The sequence below is a fragment of the Bombus flavifrons genome, chromosome 8, assembly GCF_040668555.2.
Source record: "Bombus flavifrons isolate JBK064 chromosome 8, iyBomFlav1_principal, whole genome shotgun sequence".
Classification (NCBI taxonomy): domain Eukaryota; kingdom Metazoa; phylum Arthropoda; class Insecta; order Hymenoptera; family Apidae; genus Bombus; species Bombus flavifrons.
The window spans coordinates 15,914,505-15,934,698 of NC_138449.1; the positions used below are offsets into that span (position 1 = coordinate 15,914,505).

Here is a 20,194-nt window from a genome sequence, read left to right on the forward strand (position 1 = left end):
GTAATACTCCGCTCTCGAACGTCTCCTCGGCCTGCTATAGCCGTCTGGTTCTATACCGAACACGATCCGGCGCATACATACTGGTGCGCGATGCTCGTGTAAGACACGAGACTTTAGCAAGTAGGTGTTCGTTATTTATTTCAGCCACGCTTCGGACGAGCCGGGGTCGCTCGATCGTTTGTCCATAAGATCGAGGTAAGTAGACTGGTTAATGTAAGCATAATGTGCAAATAGCTCGGCTGCCAGTGTGGCGTTATAACCACCGGAATAAGAGAATCGTCGATTAACCAGCCAGACCCCGTTATGCCGCTGCCTGGCCGTCTTTAACCCCTTTGCGTCCACCAACGAGATATCTTACGCTTTCAATTTCGCTCGTACGACCGATATTTACACCTTACGTCGCTTCTTTAACGAACATGCTACACCTACGTTTGGTCTATAGCGTCGTAGAAATGAAACGGTCTCGTGAATATAGGTGATATTTCTCGTCTACGGATACGCAACGATTAGATTCGATCGATGCACGATTTAGCGAAACAACGCAAAGCGCTTTTGCCCGTTCGTTTATTTAATATTACGGAGGAGTCTATTCGAACAGGCGTAACAATTTCCAAACGGGCCACGCGTCGACTCGAGTAAATCGCGAAGAATCGCAAATTCTAAGAATCTGCCAAAAAATAACGAATCACCGGTGAAAGTAACGGAGCGAAGCCTCGTTAATCACCGCGGCTGGTTGGCTGGTTGGCTGGTCGGCTGGCTGGCTGGCTGGCTGGCTGGCTGGCACGTTTTCACGAACGAGCGAAATCAATTGAAACGATCGCGAAGAGGCATTACCGACTCGGCCACTTGGCTTCTCTGGCGACGTCTTAAAAATCGCCCGGCTAGATTTCGCGATTAGACGACCAACCGTTCTCCTCGCGGTTCTTCTCGCGGTTCCCCTCGCGGTTCCCCTCGCGGTTTCGCTGTGCGAATATTCGCCGTGGCCGACGTACTCGGTTCCCGGACTGTCCAATTAAAGAATGCGAAACGCCCGGCGTTCGTGTCTGTGGGACATTAATCCAGAGCAAACATGGCCGTTCTGGGCTCGCGTATCGAGCAAGGCTATCGTGTCTAATGCGCTAATGACTCCGGGATCGATTAGCCTCCACGCTCGTCGTCTTATTTCCGCGTGTCTCGCCGCTTCTTCGTCAACGTGGTCGTCGCCGCGTGTTTCCATATCTAATCCGCCACACTCTCGAACGCGATTCCTCGCTCTTTTCGCCCACACCGGAGATACTCGGTGTAATTCTACGCTATGTTTGACACATACAACGCGTAACTATACTTTTCTCCTCTATCGAACGCGACAAACGGTATACCGTCGTAAAAGGCTAATGGCAGACACCTTGGACATTGCTTGCGGTAAACACGTGGATTTGTCGCGTCTTAAGTAACTTTCGGTGAAGAGGAGTATAAAGGACTTTGGGAAACGTACGACGCGAGAATCGTTCGACCACGATCGTTCAAAGTGGAAGCGGAGGAAAGATTGATTTAACGAGTCGGTAACGATACACCCGTTATCGATTACATGGACGAAAGTTTGAACGCGTCGGGGATTTCTGCCAGTACGTTGCGACGATCGATGCTACACTACCATCCACCGCGATAGTCGTCCGAGAGTGCACTTTTGTTTCCAAGAGGAAATCGAATTTCGACGCTGAGACCGTAGAAATACGGCTGCGGCGCGAACAGACAGGCGCAAGATTCAAGCTTTCAAGAGGCATACTTTATAGTTTGGAGCACGAGCTACGAGTCGTTACTGCCTAGCTACGCGCATGATAAATAACACCGCGTTACAGGCATAAAGAAACGCGCGTATCGATAAACGTAATTGGTTTTCACGCAAGGAAAGTGCTTTTCAGTGGAACTCGAACGCGTTCAACGAAGTAAAATTGCGACGAAATTGCGTCCAGCTCGACCGGACACGTGCTTTCAGACGACGACATTCTATTTACGCGATTTACAGCGGCACGTCTATCGCCTTTGCGGCGACGCTGTGACATCGTTTGCCTCGTGAATTATATCTCGAGCGACGAGCAACTTGTCCAAGACAGCTACTATTTAAAAAGGTTAAGCTTGGACGCGAGTGTGAAATAGCGTGTATTATTCATGAGATTCGGTTAATACGCCTGCCGTTTTCATTGCACGGAACTTTCCAAGGAAATAGCGAATTATAAGAAGGCCTGTACGATGAATTTCTGATAAGTGCAACGGTTAATTATACAGGAGCAACCTCGTTTCGCTAAACAGTCCAGGGAGTGGATCGAGGAAGGGAACGAGAGAACCGCCACCCGTTTCTTTTCTTTCGCTATCCGTTGATAAAAAGCAAGCGATTGCGAAGCGCACGGCATCGAAGAATCAACAATAGACGCTAATACGCCGTAGATCTTGGCGGTCTCGTTGCCGTGCAGCCGAAATTACGGCCGGGCCGGAAGTCGTTCGATCCCGGTCGAGATACGATCGTTTGCATACGCCGTTGGTCGATACGCAGGCGAAAAAAAGCCGCGTTTCTTTGGCGATTCGAGGCGACCCCGGGTTTTGTTTCACTTAGCACCTCCGCACGGTGAGGAATTAGCACGACCGTAAAGTTTCGTGGAAGGCGCACCGCGAACGTCCGCCGAGTGCCGTGCGATTTGCATGCGAAACGAAAATAAAACGAGAAACAGGAGGTAGAAAAAGGTGGGGGAAGAAACAGAATGAAAACGTGAGAGGAGAGTGGCGGTCCGAGAGGGGAGTGGAAGGGAAGGAAGCGAGAGGAAAGGGCAGGAGAGAATGGAGGAAAAAGGAGAAGAAAGGAGAGGAAAAAAAGGAGAAGCACGAAGCAACGCCAATTCACCGGGGGCCTAATTACATTAGAATAGGCGTATTTGAGCCGAAAGGATGGTTTCCTCGAAATCGATGCGTTCGGTGGCCAATTTCACGACCGCTTCACGTCTTCATTCTGTCGCGTCTCGCCTCTCGTTGCCCCTCGAACCGTCTGTTCGGACGGGCTATCTAACAAGCATCGGAACATCAACGGCGAACGGGGACGAGGAAGGTTCTCGAACGGAAGTCTCGAATTCGAAAGAACGAAGAAGGGCCCGGCGAGCACAGGCGAACACAGGCGAGCACAGACGAGCGCGAACGAGCACGCGGTGGTTCGACGCGAGTCTTCGAAAAGGCTTTTATGGCTCTATTCTACGTCACTCTTTCTCTTCCTCCCTTCCGCCCTTTTTCCTCTTTTCGTCTCAGTTCGTGTCCGCTCGCCGCGTTTCGCAGCCGTTTCCAACTCTTCTCTTTTCCTTCTCCCTTTACGCTCTTTTCGTTTCAGCTCGGTGTTGGTCGCCGTTCTGCGGTGTTCCCCGGCAGCCGGACCGGCTTTTTCGTGCGTACACGCCGCACGGCTACTAGCCCGACGGCCCAGAGAGAGCGCACCACACGAAGCAGAGAGGCAAAAAGGAGCCGCTGCTGCGGGCAGCATCTCGCCATCTCTGACAATCAGCTCTCGCCCCTGTCGAAAAATACGTGACACGCGAAAATCAATTTCAACGGTGGTTGCCCCGTCGTCCCCGGGCCGTAAAACCTATTATAGAAGCCTTCGCAACGTTCGTCCTTCCTCGCTCGCTTCTTCGTCCGCGGGATCGGCGCGAACTTGCCTCTCTTTCTCCCCGGCGGAGGACAACGGGGCCGCGATACCGAACGGAGCCGACGATTCCGGACGATGGCCGTATTAAATTCCAATTTTACATTCGACGCGTGCACACGCGCCACGAGCGTCGATAGAGCGATCAAACGACCTCGGTGCACCGAGAGGAATACGCGTATTCGTTCGCCACGCGAGAGCTCGTGAAAAGATTTACACGCTGCCCATTGCGCGTTCGCTTCGACGCGTGGCCTTGTCCGCGTACAAGACGCGGAGAATTTCTTTCAACACGGAGAACACGAGGGTGGTAGGACGTGCGCGCGTAAGCAGAGGTATCACCTTGCGAGTTCGAAGAGTAAAACGAAATTACGCGGTGCTTTATTTCGCCGCTTTATTTCTTCGTACAAGCCCGCGTCCTCGACTCTCTCGCCCGACAACTTCCACCGAGACGACTCAAGGAAACGAATGGGCAGGATCAGTCGGCGAAAGCAGGCAATAAAGCCGGCGAGAGCTCAATAAAAATCGGGCGAATCGAAACGTCGTTCGTCGCGTGATCCGTGTGAAATTTATTTCTATTTGTCGTTGTTGGAGGGTCGTCGATGATCGCCCCCCCCCACGCACGCCACGAAATCCCTCAGCGCGGATCGTGTCGTCGCGTCGCCACGGGAGCGATTTTCCTCGGGCACGCGTCTCGCAGTTTTGCGGCCGAGCCACGACGTGCGAGACGACTGAGAAGCGGGCAACTACACGAGGGATGGTAGACGGCGGGGAAACGGGTCGGAGTGATTATTGGACGCGGGGATCCACGAGCAAACTGAGACGGATCGATCGCATAAATCTCCCGGCACGGCGTAATATAAAGCCGAAGGCGGTCGGGGCTGGACGAGCATCCAACGACTGGCATAAATACGACTTAGCGAGTCGCGATCTCCGCCGACTAATTGAGAATTATTCGGCCGCAATAGCGTCCAACTTGCACACCGCTTCCCCGCTAATTTCGTTGAGTTATCGGAGGAAATCTTGTCCGGAGGAACGCAACGAGATTACGCGGCCCCCTTCTCTCGCTCCTCGCCCCACACCCCTCTCCACTCACCCCCTCCCCTTTTCCCTAATGAAATTGCTCAAACATAACGCACCGGTGAATCACGTTCCTCCGGAATTTGAAGGAGATTCGGCTTTCGCTCGGTGGCAGTCCCCCGGCGATGGTAGATTCCAACAAATTTTCTCGAAAACGTGTTGGACGACGATGCACCGTAGCGTTAAATAACGTCGAGCCACGAAGACTCCAAGGTACGACAGAAATATGTAATTGAATGGTAATTTATTGCTTTCGAAAGGAAACAGAAATACGAAGGATCGTACGCGTCGTACGTATTTCAGAAGCAGATAACGCAAGCAGTCGACGGAAGAATGTCGCGTAATTGTACGTTTCTCGGTGGAGACATCGCAGGATGTTGAAAGTTCGTGCTCCCGTCCAACAATCGAAACGTTTCAAACGAAATTTAAGGAGTCCTCGATGCAAGAGGGGTAAGGAAATTCTTTTAATTTTCAACGAGGGACACACCGAGTTTCCGTACGTGCGCCGGCTTCACCCTTTCCCTCGGGCTAAAATGATATCATTAACATCGCTTTACGTCCAATTTGACCGGCCGTGACGTTTTATTACAACCTGGTACCCGGTCATTTGGCTAGCACGACAGTTACCCCGTAATACGAAGTTGCACGAACCGCGACAGCGTCATAATTTCCAGCTGAGCCGATCGCAGCCTTCTTGCGTGCATTAATAGGTCGCACTCGCTGCTGCGTATACTCTGCTTGCCTCGATTAGAGCGGACAGCACCCGCTGACTGTGTGTATGTATACACGAAATGAATCGAAACCGCCGTTATTTCTCAGCTACCGTGCCATCTGTCCGCGGCAATTGCGCCTGGTGCCACGATTTTACTTGCTTATTGCCGCCCCAAGATTTCCGCACCATGTGTTTCTTTATCCCTTTTTACGGAGCTGCGCGAAAGAAAAATATATACCAAGGCAAGATGCGGAAAAAGCCAAAGCAAACGAGTACCCTCCTCGCTGTTGACTCGCGTATCCTCCAATTCTTCCATTCTTGTTCTACCATGTTTCTCAAAATAAGTACTCGCTTATTTCGCGCTCTCGTTCAAGCAATCTTACGAAAGTATACGAACGAGAATCGTTTCGCGATCGTCCTTTCGATACGACGACGAACGGTATCTGGGTCAACGAGGATTTTTCCTCTCTAAAATGTTTCTCGACTTACGTAACTCGATGGCAGGCCTCGGCGTAAAAGAAAAACGCGAGATAATGCGCAACAGGACTCCCGTTTTCGGTTAGAGGCTGTAAGAATCAGCGTGTCAGAGCGCATGAGAAGAGTCGGGTGTCTTCGAAAAGACAGCACACACTTGTTCGAAAACCGAATGGTCACTTAACGCAGCGGGGGTGCCTGCTTGTCGAGTAAAAAGTTCTGCCGGCATCCGGAGTCTCTCTCTTTCCTTCTCGCCCAAGAGGGGGTGGGGCGGGCGGCTGGTGTTTTGTTTGTTCGGCAAACTGTCACAACAACTCGAAACGAACGACCCACCCTCCTTTTTATCTTCCCTCCGTCTTCTTTTTCTTTCTACCTCTCCCCGGTCCTCTTTCCTTCTTATTTAACCTCGAGGATCCGGAAACTCGAGTGGCTCTTTAACGTGACTAATACGCGTGTCTCCTTGGTCGCTTGGAAAAGAAAACGCACGACAGGTTCGAGGACCGATCGCACGGTCCTCCACGACTCGACTCTGCGTTTCGACTAGCTAAACGAAGCGAAAAGAAAGAGTCCCGTGGGTGTAGCTTTGACAAGCAACGTTGCATAAGAATCGCATCGAGATATCGTCCAACCATCTTTCCTTGCACTATTCGCAAATTTCTATTCGCCTACGATCAATCGCATAATTTTAGTTTGACGGTTTCCTAAATTTACCAATGTTCCCTTTCTATTGCCGTAAACGATAGATCTAGGGAATAGATCGAAAAACTTGGTAGAAGTTTCCCCTGTATAAGGGGTAACCTGTGTTGTCAAACGATTGTACGATTCGGACGGTCAGAGAAGCTTCGACAACTTTGCGTAGTGGCTTTCTTCGCCACGAAGTAACAGCACCAAAGACCACGCCTTCGTAAGAAGCGTACGTTAGGTAGCTCGAACCGCGATCCATAAAAATGCGTCGACATCTCTGTACTTAGTCGAAGCCGGGAAAACAAGACTGCGCAAGGGCCCGCACAAACGCGCGGCACTATTCTTGCAATCATTTCCTCCCTTTCACCTCCGCAGGACCCAGAAACTCGAGCATCTCTTTTAACGCGGCTAACGGCTACTTGTACCGATTGGGAAAATGAAACCACGACGTATTTGCCGTGATCGAGCCTCCCTGAGTCGCATGGCGTTAACCCGTCGAATCTGATGAATTGCGCGAGCGTTATCGGTGAAATGGCGCTAACGGGACCAAGGATAAATAGGCTCGATTACGCGTAGGTGCCACGTTCAATTATAGAATCGTCCACGCCGCGTAAATATTTTCATCGCTTCGTCCGGCTCTATGCTAATCGCGAGACACGGTCAGCCCCGTTATTATGACTGATAATTTCAGCCGCGACTATGTTACGCGGCGAGAGCGACGTCGGTGCTTCGCTTAATTACCGGCATGATCGTTTGTCGTTGCAACGAGCGGCTACGCGGACGCGTGCCAATCAGAACGCGCGGATGGTAAACAGACGCGCTGGAAAAAGGGGAGCTAGACTAATTGACGTGTAATTGATAACCGAAAGACCGCTTGGTTAACCATCCATCGACTCTACAACGAAGATCGTACAATCGCGAAATTAACAGACAAAGCGTACGGTGTACGGTGTACGTAACCAACTACTAACTAATTAACTTCTTTCAACTACAGAATCGCATTTAATATCGGATCGTTGCACGGGAGGAGTAGACGCGATACAGGCAATTTCTCATCTCTTGTAAAAATGTTTCTACTATAATACGTAATATATACAGCCGTTACTTTGCGTATTACACGATTCTCGCGACTCTATTACGAATCGGCATCGCTATCGTACACCATAAAATTTGTTTACTATCGCCAATTATCTTTCTCAAGCTCCGAGTCTTGGATATCCTACTGCTTCGTGGCCAATTTCGCCACAATCGGTGCTACTGCTATCGACGCTATCGGGAAAACGATTAACAAAATACTAGACCGATCGTTCACCGCAAACTGGAGCAACACGAGCGCGTTTTCATCGAGAGGGTTCGGAGCTGCTTCCTCGTTCGAGATTCCCGACAAACCTGTTATACACTACTCGGATCGTTACCCGACAACGTGGTATCTTTTGTTCGCGCTGTTCGATGCGCTGTTCGATGCGCTGTTCGATGCGCTGTCCGATACGCAGCTCGCAGGTTAGAAGCCCGTCGTAGTCGTTACGCTCGATTGTCCCGCGAACTGGGTTCGGCAGCAAAAAACGAGAAAATCCCAGCCAGCGCGAGATGCGACCTGTTTACGATGCACGGCGGTGCGGTCGATTTTGCGGGCTGTCGCGCGTAGAAATCGTTAGATCGTTCGAGTCAAGCAGACGGGGTAAAAAGCCGCCTCGAGTGTTATATGCGTGTTCCGCGAACGAGGGAACGCTTCCAACGTTCGACGGACGACGCGCGCGCGAGAAAACGAAAAAATCCACTCCGGGCGGGCGGTAATTTGAGGTAAACACGAAAACGCGAAACGATCGCGCGAGCCGAAGCAGGCAACCGATAAAAACACGCAAACCGGACCGGGGATCGTTGCACACCGGACGAACAGATACAATTTGCCGATCGATTCCTCGTTTGTGCGTTAAACCAGCCGAATCGGCGTCGGTCTAACGCCGCTTATTAAACGAAAGCGAACGCCTGCTTCCTTTCCCAGCGACGCCTACTTTTTATCCAGGAAAACTAATCCACTCTTACGCAGTTTCCCCCTCCTACTCTTTTTTCTTTCTCCTTTTTTTTTATTCCATTATTTTATCGCGAATAATATATTTCTTTTTTTTATAGCGAGAAAATACACGTAAAAGGATACTTTAGAGGTGGTAGGTAATAAGCAGCATGCAGCGACAAAATGTAAATGGCATGACGACGTTCTGTTAACGTTTTACGAGTCGGGCCCGAAAATGACGAAGATTCTGCGAGGAATCGAAAGGTGCACGACGCGTGTACAGGGTGATCTTCTACGAACGACTGAGAGATCATTTTTTCGATATCGCAATTTTGTATCGTTAAAGCGATTACTTCGAGAAAAACTTCACATCTTTTTTTTTAGACACCGCTGTTACGAAGAAAATAGAATTTAGTGAAGCAAAAGATTAGAGACAAGAAGAGGTCCATTATTGTGCCCTCGAATATGAATGTCGTTTCGGGTTACAAGGTCTAAAAACAAAAGAGCTATAAGTAGATTTCTATTGCTGTTTCTTGTAGCCTTCAGCTAGAGCTACGCGCCAAGGTCAACCTTTTTGGTAATGTCCTTTGCTAAAAATGCACGAACCTGCTCCCTATCGTGTTCTATCGTATCGTAACACCGAGAGAGAGTGAGGATCTGGATTAGCGTTACACCGTACCTATACTTGTTTCGATATATTTTTCGATTAGAAATTCATCCACTCGTTCGTCTATCAGTCAACCTCGACGTGTATAATTTGTAATAAAATGGATCGATCCGAAAGAAACGCTCGTCGACACGTAATGAGGCGCACCGGGGTATACTTTGTACCCGGAGATACGATCGGAAGAAGTCTGCCCCAGCTTCCGGAATCAGCCTGTACGGTAGCGTTGCCGATAATTGACCCGTAGTTTCGACAATGCAGCTGCAACGATGTACTTGGCCGGTACAGTGGTCGATGAGAACGTAAGGTCGCTCTTACTCAACTCAACCTTCAACCGGTCTTCAACCGAGGACCACTTCGTGTTCCGGAAAGCAAATTTTATCAAAGTCGCGTAAACGGTTCGGCCGATCGCTGATAAGACGAGGTACATGGAATGGGTTATACGAACGAAAGCCAGGGTTCCAAGCGCGCAGACAGAGTGGCCCAAGCATGACGAGGGCATATATCGTCGAGAATCTAACGACTGGGTACCGTCGTAAATCGATACCTGCCTCGATTCCCGTACAGGGCAGCGTCCAAGCTCACCGCGCGGGACGGACGAAGAACAACAAACAGCCAGAGAGAAAGGAAGGACGCGTCTGGATCGAGGGAAAACGAAGGGGACGAAGAGAGAGAAGAGAGAGAGAGAGAGGCGAGATAAGAACGCCGCGTAAGTATAGAGAGCATAATAATCAGAAGTAAATTGCGGATACGTGAGGCTACCGTGTTGTAGGGGCCTCGGGCCTCGCTGACCGCGTCTCTCTGTTCCTTCGGTTCTTCTCTTATTTCGTCGATGTGTTCGATCCCATACACGCGCCAATGGCTCACCCATACGCCTCTACGAAAATACGTTCGAACGTACGTACGTATGGTAACTTCTATGGATATCGAGAAATGCGTTGGTACGCGTGGAACGTAGCAAGACGCGGCAGATACGTACGATCGGGAATACCTAACCCGGCGGTAATCTAATTTGAATCCCTGAAGCTCAGACTTCGCCAGTAATGGAACACGTATCGAATAATATTACGAGCGATTCGATTCGATATCATTTGTAATTCCGGTCCCGAGACCGCAAGCGGGCTTCTCTCCGAGAAGGCAACCTCGACCGGCCTGCCTGACTGCCGCGCTCGCTGGCTCCGATCGGCTCTCGTGTGAACAACGCGTTTTATGCGTATTCCGGGTGGTACGGGGTAAAGAAGGGGACGAATCGCGTCGTGTTCACCCGCAAAAACCTTCCACGGACGATCTCGCGCCGACGATCAAACCCCCAGCAGACTCGCCACCAGCCTATGGGATAATGGAGATGATCGAATTCCATCGGGAGCCCGGTACGGCACGTGAGAAATCGACAAGACGCGGTACGTACGGTTGTAGTTTCGTGAAATCGCAGATACGTCCAAACGTTAAATTCGTCGATATTTTGGAAAGTACGCGTACGTACGCGCGCGTATTAAACACGATCTCTCCACGGTATTAATAAGTTGGTTTTTCTTTTAAACAACACGGATAAAATAATTTGTCGAGGAAGATGACCGAGTTTGATTAATTTCGGCTAGTTTTCAATACGCGTGCGGCCAATCACGGAACCTCGTAATGGCCCCTGTAGCTGTTGCCTCTTTGCCTAATGTTAGCCCTTTTAAAGAACGTATCATAAATTGCGTAAAGCGAAGGCGCACCGGCTTTTATACCACGTTGCCCGAGGCGAACCGTTCCCCTTCTACTTTGCCGCCTTTCTCTCCTCCAGCGAGATCCGAAGACGCCCTTGCGCGCCGTTAAAAAGTGGCATTTCGGACGAAATATAAAATTGATAAAACCCACACCATACTCCCGGGGGGCGTAAATCTGCGATTCCCAACGAATCTTCGTTAAAGAGCGATTCCTTCGTTATCGAACCATCGTTGGATTACGAGATTTCTAGATAAATTAACCTTCTCACGAAAATCAATCATAGCCGATGCATATTTCTCACGCGGTGTCGGTATCCTCTTACGTGCCGATACCGACACTAGCGATCAAAGCGCGGTATTTCAGACGATTCGACTCTGCAGCGATTCCTTTCTCCTCTTCTCCAACATCGACTCGTGACTGTGAGATATTATAAAAATTCGAATACAAAAGTCCCAAGATTTAGACAACTCGCGTTCCTTCCAAACTGCCGCCGTTTTTTCGTCGCTATCCATACGGGCCACGAAACGTATCGCGAACTCGATCGCGGTGGTATCGTATACGACGTAAAAGACGCGAGGACGACGTCTCTTTGTTGAAATGTTTCGCATATTGGCCGCCGCGACCGCCGCCGCCGCCGTCGGAAGTACCGGCTCGCGTTTTCTGTATCACGCTATATGCAAATGAGACATATGCTCTCGCCGCGCCACATAATAAATTACTCGTGTAGAGATCGCCGGTGTATAGGTGGGCCTAAAATTACGTACTGGTCCTGCCAGGGACACACACGGATGGACGAGGCCAGGCCCCGACCGAAACGTGTAACGAGCTATAGTGTCGGTGTGCGCGCGACCATCCACGTCTGGTCGTCTTACGGCTTATGGGATAATACGTGCCTCTTACGCGCCCCTCGAACGTAATGCCAAACTGTCCTTTCGTCAGGGAACGGGCTCTCCCTTTTATTTCTTCTTCTGTTGCTCTTTTTTTCTCTCCTCTTCCTCTTCCCTTTTAAACCCGACTATATCGGGCGGCGTTCGTCCTGAAATTTTTTCTTCCTACGCCACCGGTACTAACGCCACCGTACGCACGGGGTAATTGGTCGAGAAGAACGGAAGTGCGGCATGAAAATGATGAACGACGTCTTGATGCCCGAACAATCCGGCTGTCTAAGGACGCGGCATCGTTTCCTTGTCATTAACGCGCCACCAACGTGTCAAGGAATATTGAAATCTCCAAGGATATTGGCCGTCCGCTTCTGCCTACCGCTCTCGTTTATCGCGATACACGTTTATCGCGTTACGCGCGTTTCTCGTATTCTTACGAAAGTGTAGGGAAACGAACAACTGAATCGACGTCTCGCGACGTACGAACCTCGTTGTAAGGTCGTCGCGTTTTCTTTCATTGACGCAGTGCCCCGTATCGTGACCGACAGACGCAAGATACACGTAGGCTGCGTTTCAAGGATACGAAACAATGCGACATTTGGCCACGTATCTGGGAGAATCGGTTCTCTCCTATGGCAGCTGCGATAAGAGTTTCTGGAGAAGCGCTTGGAAATCCGCTTTAGGCCACCCCCGAAGAGCAAGCTGCTTGTTTACGTGGCCTGTCTTTCGAGAGAAAAAAGATCGTTTCCTTTCCTCGTGCAAACACGGCGGCGGCGCGTAGCATAAGCCAACGGTGTTGTAAAACAATTTGCCGAGGCTATGGCAAACAATGGACGATCACGAGGATGGTCGTTTGAAGGGAGTTGGAGAGGTTTCAAGGTCCACGAAAAGGGTGGCTTCCGTCCGTAATTTTTTCGTTTCATAAAACCCTTAATTTTACGATGATTATTGCGAGTTTCTCTGACCTTTTCGGCCATTTCAATCCCGCCAACGATGCCAAGTTCAATCTCCGAGGCACCGTAGGTCTTGGCCTGGGTTACGGAAAACTAGGTTTTACGATCCGGCGTCTCCGAAACGAGACGCGCTCGGAAAAGGGCACGTGTTTGCGCATCTACGCTTCCACGTCCGGGTGGTTTTTGTTGCTGCAGGCAATTGGACTACGGAAAGATTAGAGACGGCCGCCGCACGGCCTCTCTGTTTGCGTTGTCGATTTCCCAGGATATCATCGGTAAATCCAATTTTTTTAAGAGTTAGCGTGGACTGAAAATTTTCTTTCGGAGCAAGACTCTCGTGTTTATTGCATCTTCGACGAAATTACAATTCCATTAGGACCTCGAGTGCCTCGATCGGATGTTCCGACGATCGGACGAGGGTACAACTTTTGCTCAGCCCATCGTTTTTCGTCGATACTCGCACCCTCCCCCGCCCCCCTTAAAACCTACGCCGACAAAGGGGATCCAAAACAAACTCATTCATGGGGAAATCGTTCCAACTCGCAAGACAAACGTGTACAATTCCAGGTTTAGCCGCGTCTATTCGAGGTTAACGATCCAAGATGACTCATGGATCAATCCGTTTCCCTTTATCGAGATACGGAATACGCAACGTTCGATATCATCAATGGCGCACGAGGTTCGCACACGATGCGTACCATCATCCAGCCTGTCCCTCGTGTACTATCAATCGTGGCCGTCAACTGGTCGTCTCAAGATTAATACTTCCGCGTCTCCGGGAATCGACGCGCGAAACAAGCGCAACACCAACGATATCGACTACCGTTTCGTTTCGAGTACGAGCCAGCGAGTAAAATCCAAGCCACGGTGAAAAATGTCATCGTCGTTCAATTACGGCGCATCTTGCAACAGACGGTAAGAGCAGCTACTAATATTAGTAGCGTTCGCAGAAGCCTGCTTCTGGAAAGTAGCACTTGGTATGTGCTCGACGACGCTCGTGTGCGCGCTTTTCTCTCGTCTCTAAATACCGTAACAGCCTATCCAACGAAGCGGCGCCTCCACCGGCTTCGTCCAAACTACTTACATACTCGCTCTAATCGTTCGATATTCGCTCGCTCGCGAAACAAACGAATCTCGTCTATCTATTATCTAAGACATACACCGCATCGACCGTCTTTCGGCGGCCGGGTATATTTCGTTGTCGTTCCAACGAGAACAATACGAAAGATTTATGTTGCACGCGCATTGTCACAGACGACGGGTGACGAACAGATCGAGTGTTCGCGTCGTACGACGATCAACCGTGTTCCGGTGGTTCCGGGATGAACGCATCGTGCCGGGACGCATAAAGGGAAAATCGATCGAGACGAGCATGGGTGATTAATATTTTTGATAATAGCGGATGTTTGCGGATGAGAAGAGGGTAAGAGAACCGATTCGTGGGTTACAAGGCGAAGAGGATTCGATTGGTCGCGTCGCAGGAAACAATGATAATAGCAAAGTATCGTCGGTGGTATCGGCGAAAGAAACGAAAGAAGCGAACGTACGGCGGTTATCGAGGTTCGGCGAGAAACATCCATCAAAATTAAGGCCTGCATTCATCGATGATGCCACGATGGGAACACAAAAGCGGGCCTCCACCATTAATAAAGAAACCGTCCATTCGATTCTATTAAGAGTCGTTGGCTCGACGCGGAATTTGCATGTGCGAATGAATCGTGCTAGGCATTGTTTCATAGGTTACACCGGGATATCGTGACGATACGTATACCGCGACTGAAATACGACACACGTAATCAGTTGCTCCATCATGCTTCCGTAATAATTCCTATTTTTGCCGCGTGCACGATACGCGTTCAACGATTCTCTTTGCGAATAAATTCCGTCAAGTGGTGATACAGGTAGATAGTAGCTGGTGTGCTCGTCGGTGACGACAGCTTACGCAACGCGTGAAAATCGTAGCCTGTTACGAAAATGCTCACCTTGACTATGCTCGCCAGCGTCGAACGTTTTGCTGGTCATTTGGAACAACGCGTCCAGAGGACTTCCCTGTCCCGTTGTCCTTTTCCCGTGATGCCCGCTCTGAGAACCGTGCTGCTGAGACGTTTTCCTCTTGAACTGTTGCTGCTGTTGTTGCTGCTGTAACACCGGATGGTGCAGTCCAGGATGCATACCGTGGTGCAAACTGTGGTGATGATGATGACCCAATGGATCGGGACTTCCGGAATCGGAGACGGAGCTCCTTCCGGACGAGGACGAGCTGCTAAGAGGTGGCTCGCTGATGGAGCCCGACATAGACGCCAGGGACATACCCATCAAAGAAAGATCCCTCGGCGTCGTGGAATGGTTGTGATGATGATGCAGATGGTGCTGATGATGAGACTGCTGCTGCTGCTGCTGCTGCTGCTGCTGTTGCTGAAGATGATGGCGGTGGTGGTGGTGGTGGTGGTGGTTGAGATTCGACTCGACCGTGTCCCACGGACGTACGATTTTCGCCTTTGGCCGATGCGATAAAATGTCCAGGATGCTGAAAGATTTTACTCCTCGTTCGTTCGTGTCTCGATCCCTGTCGTCTTCCTCGTCCGAGTGCTGCATCTGCACCATCTTTAGCCGTTTCAAGGGTTTGAAGTAATCGTCCGCAGCACCGGCCGCCGAGGCACCGTTACTGCTAGTCCTGCTATTCGCTTCCTCGTCGTCCTCATCGTCCTCTTCCTCGTCTCTCAACGTAGTCACCGAGTCGCCGCCGCTGCTCTCGTGGGTGCGCAGGCCTCTTCCGTTTGACATTCTGTAATCGCCACTGCGAGAATAACTGTCCTCGTCGTCGATCACGGAATCTCTCGGGTAACTCCTTCGCGGGCTCAGTCTCTCCGCGTACTCCTCCCTCGATTGGGACAACCTCTCGTCGTCGTCCGCGCTGGGAGCGACGACGACCAGAGGCAAGGGGCTCGGGCAACCCACCGAGATCTCGTCCTCGTCGTCCTGAACGTCGCCTCGGCCGGGGGAGGCTCGGCAAGGTGTCCGTCGGTGAGCCGGCGATCCTAGGCAGCCCGGCGTCGTGGCGCTGGAAGACACCGTCGTCGACGGCGACATCGTGTACGATTCTGTCATTTCCGTGGTGCACATCCCTGACGGACGATCGTCGGATCCCTGTGACGCGCGGCCGATTCTCCGGAAACGACGTAAGGAGCCGACGAGACGAACGATCGCAGGATCGATTCAATCGACGGTCAACGATTCACACGCTACACCCATACGCGAAACGACAACATTCGCGAGTTTCTCAAAATCCATCGACACTGAAATTTCGTCGAACACTTGGCCGCATTTTCGCGCTAGATTCTCCGACCAAGTCGTCGAGAGTCTCGTTCAGACCGGCTGCTGGTCCTCTCCGATCCAACGAGTCATCGTGTGCTTTTCGTACGAGGCAACGCGACCGCCGCTCCACTTTCCGACGCAATTTCTGCTTTCAACGATGCACCGTCATTGTAATTCCCGCTGATCGTCCTCAGTCATCGTTTCAACGGTCCCTCTTACATCACGGTAACCTCCTACGACTCCCACCGTACCGTCCGTCGTTGCGTACCTGTCATCCTTCGATCCTCGTCGAAACGATCTTCCTTTCCAATCGATTCTCGCACGATTACCAGGACACGAACGAGAAAACGGAGCGATCCAATGATACGTACGAGGGTTCGTCCGATCCCGAGGCACTCAGGCACCACCGTCTTCGCAATCGAACGTCTTCCTTATCGTCTTGTACGGTCCACGGCTCGCACTTTGCTGTCGTTCGCTCCAAAACGAGTCCGCTCCGAAACAAACGCGGAGCGTTGCCTGACGCTAGAAACGGAATTTCACACGCGCGTAACGCTGTCGGACGTCTCGGTCGCGACACTATCACGGCCTCGTAGCACACAACGATCCGAGTAGTCCGGTGATCCCGTGGTTAGACGCGAGCATATCGAACGTCGGTTCCGTAGACGCGGACGAAACGTCAATACGTGGATGGTAAACGAGCTACGGGATTTCGTGGCTCGCTATCAGGCCAGGCCAAGCCAGTGACTCGAAATGGTACGGGGACGGGTATCTCGGGCCGGTGTTCCTGCGGGGGCAGGCACTTGGCTCTCGACCGCCTCGAACACGACCGGAGGAGGGAGCACGATCGTTCGAATCCCCTACTACGTCTGGTCGGTTCGTGCACCACCTCTGCCGATGGGACGTTCCTAGTCGGTGTTGCATGGGCGGCCTCAGGGTTAGTCCTGCCTATCCAAACCCCCGGTCAGGCCTAACCGTATCCCCTTAGACACGGCAAAATGACGCTGCCTCGATGGAATTTTTACGAGACGTACTTAACGTCCCGTGGCGCTGCTCCACCAGCCTTAACGTACCCCGGCCCTTTCGTCCTTCCTTCCTTCTTTCTTTCTCTTCCTCTTTCGCCACTTCGTCCCTCCCTCGGATCGTCCTCCTTCCTCTACGACACGCTGTACGTAGCGCTCTTTCTCTCTTTCCGGCTCTACTATCTTCTCTCTCCTTTCTCCCCTTTGTCTCTTTCTTCCTTCGTCCAAGTTGACTGCGAACGTGGGATTGACCCTCCACGACGAAAAGCTCGCCTAACGAGGCCCACCGTGATTTCATCCCACCCGGACTGCCGATATCCAAGTTCCGCTCGGCCGCCACTCGCGGACCACCGCTTGCCAAATAGCGCGATTTCCAAACTCGCGTTCGTCCACGTTCTCTCGCTGGCGATCGTCTTCCATTCTCTCTTCTTTTCCTCCTTTTTTTCCTCTTTCCTTCCTTTAGACGTCGTCGCATCGTCCGTGTATGGTCCGATTCTTATCCGAGTTTCTCCGATGTTGCTTCGTTCATCGACGCGTGAACGGACACTGTTGCCACGACGCGAAACGTCCTTTATTACCACATACATATCGCTTTATCGCTATTACTCCAACTTCGGTACAAAGTGCTTGTCACAGTCGATCACGGTAATGGCAGAGCAATCCCGTTCCATTTCATCCATCGATAACAAAATCTACGTACACGCGCGTACATCTTCTCTGGTAAGAAAACAGAAGCAAGAAATCGGGATGATCGAGGAAGAAATTCGTTTCTACGAAGGCCGACCTTGACGAAGCTCGATACGATCGCAGCTCGTATTTACTTCTTTTATGGATGTTTGTTCCTCCGTAGCGTTGTCTATCCAAATCGAGGTTTCAACCATTGACGACGATCGGTCGGGACAAGCGGAAGTCACCCGCGGTGCTCGATGGCGAACATGTTTCCGGAATCGTTGGGAACGATCGTCGTGTAGGGTCGGTCGAAACAGGCAGGGGCGGGGAGGGAGGGAGGAGAGGAGTGGAAAGAATCGTCGACCGAATAACGTCGTTTCGAGCCGCGCTCGTCCGGAACGAGTCTAGAAAGGTATCTCGCGACTATTACATACAGACTATTATCCGCGATCGGTGCTGAGAATCGATTCACTCGCCATGTAATTGTAGCAATCTGGTCGACAACTAGCAGCCGACACGACACGAAAATATCCATCAAGCCTCTTGCCACAGAAGATCGAATTTTGCCCCCTTGACCGCTTCACAGTTCGCTAGAGAGGACCTGTGTATCTTTCGTCTCTCTCCCCTTCTCTCTGCCTCTCTTTCTCTTTTCGTCTCTATCTTAGGAACGGTTGCGTGACTTTGGAGTTTCACAGAAAACGCCTCGGTCTTCGTAAATTAATTTCCATTCGGATGGACAAGCTTTTGAAACGCAATTCGAGCGCTTAATTTGCTTAGATCAACGCGTTTCGAAAGTCATTTGCAGAGATTGCCCGCATACCTCGACCGCGAATATCGTATACAAACTGCTGCTACATCATACGTCGCAGAAGCTCGCGAATCGTCTGCCAACGTTCCGCAAATCTTGCTTCATACGCGAACAATGTCCGCAAGCTTCTACCGCTTTACGGTTCACGCGCCTCGTCGTTCTCAAAGATAAATTAACTCGCAACCCAACGAAATCGACCCGTTTTTTCGTTGCGTAGCTTCTCAAACCGTGATATAAGTCTTACGTTTACGTAATTCCCCTAACAAAATACAAATCGATACTACGGTCTTTCCTTTGGACTTGCCTTAGAGATATACTCGTTGTTTCGGGCGTAGCGGACGAGTGGAAATCGCGACAACGATCAAAGATCACGCGTAACTGGGAATCGTGAGCCTCTTAGGAGACTAGCTACGATTTGGCAAAGACCCAGACGGGAAGGACCAAGAGGCACGGAGAAGAGATAGCGCAGTGCAGTTGGAGCAGCAAAGGCATACCGAACCAGAGCAACGGTCCGTCCGGTCCTTTTTCTTCTCGTCTCTCCGGCCTTCCCGTCGGCTTTTCTATCCCGATACAAAGAGGCGCGAGCGAGCCTAATTATTATGATAGCTCGCCACTGGATTCTGTCGGTCCCTTTGATCTACCGCCGTTTAGCATGATCCCCCGATATTTAGGTAGGGCCCATTGTGTCCTGTCGGTGGAAGGGGATACCTCGTGCAGCGAATCGTTATGGTGGGGTTGGTCAGAGGACCACGAACTTGGAACGGTCCTCACTCACTCTCTCTCTCTCTCTCTCTCTCTCTCTCTCTGGGACTCTCTGGGACGCGATAAACTATTCATCAATGAGCGGCTTTTTTCACAGAAATTTACACTTTCGTCCAACTTGCTTCCCTCCTTCGATCGTAGACCACACGCGTGCGCCGCCAAGAACCTCGTAAATTCAAAGACGAATCGATTCTCCGATATTTCTTCGGTGATTACCTTATCGATCCCCGAGTGTACCGTAGGTATTTAGCTTGTCGCCAGACTGAATGAAAAATTTGCTTGCGCGATACCTGTGGATAATTCGATGAAGAAATAAAGAGACAACGATCCAGCCGGATAATTTGCAGCGTGTGACGGAAGGACTCGCGAGGAAACCTCTTGGTTCGACGCGGCTTCGACGAGTACTTGATGAAAGGTTATTTATGCGCTAACGGATAATGTTATTTATCCGCCGACCAGCAATCACGTTGGATACGCGTAGTCTATGCACGTCGAATTCGTTGGTCGAATAAATAAGCAGCCACGAGTAGACCTTTCGCAACGTCCTCGAGTGTCTCGCGGTTCTAGCAGAACCGGCGCATAACTCGGACTTTTCTACGCCACGAATTTCTGACATTTATGGGAATGTTAGCGGGTCGATACGGACGTTACCGAGATTCCGAACGAGTTCGAGTCTCGAATGTCACTCGGCTATCCGTACGCCGTTCTGTACCAACGATTAAAGCAACGAATCTTTCTTCTCGTTGCGAAGGAACGCGAATGTTCCAAAAACATTTTTTCCTATGGAAGAATCG

General features: G+C 50.9%; 1 protein-coding gene across 1 annotated transcript in view; it reads right to left on the reverse strand.

Moving 5' to 3' along the window:
- The window catches only part of LOC138182523 (uncharacterized), a 44,073-nt gene extending 25,465 nt beyond the window's left edge, over positions 1 to 18,608 (reverse strand). Inside the window, exon 1 of the mRNA XM_069118464.1 lies at positions 14,810 to 18,608. Within this exon, the coding sequence (XP_068974565.1) occupies positions 14,810 to 15,950 (1,141 nt within the window). The 5' untranslated portion in view covers positions 15,951 to 18,608. The remainder of the gene's footprint in view (positions 1 to 14,809) is intronic.
- Positions 18,609 to 20,194: the final 1,586 nt, after the last annotated feature.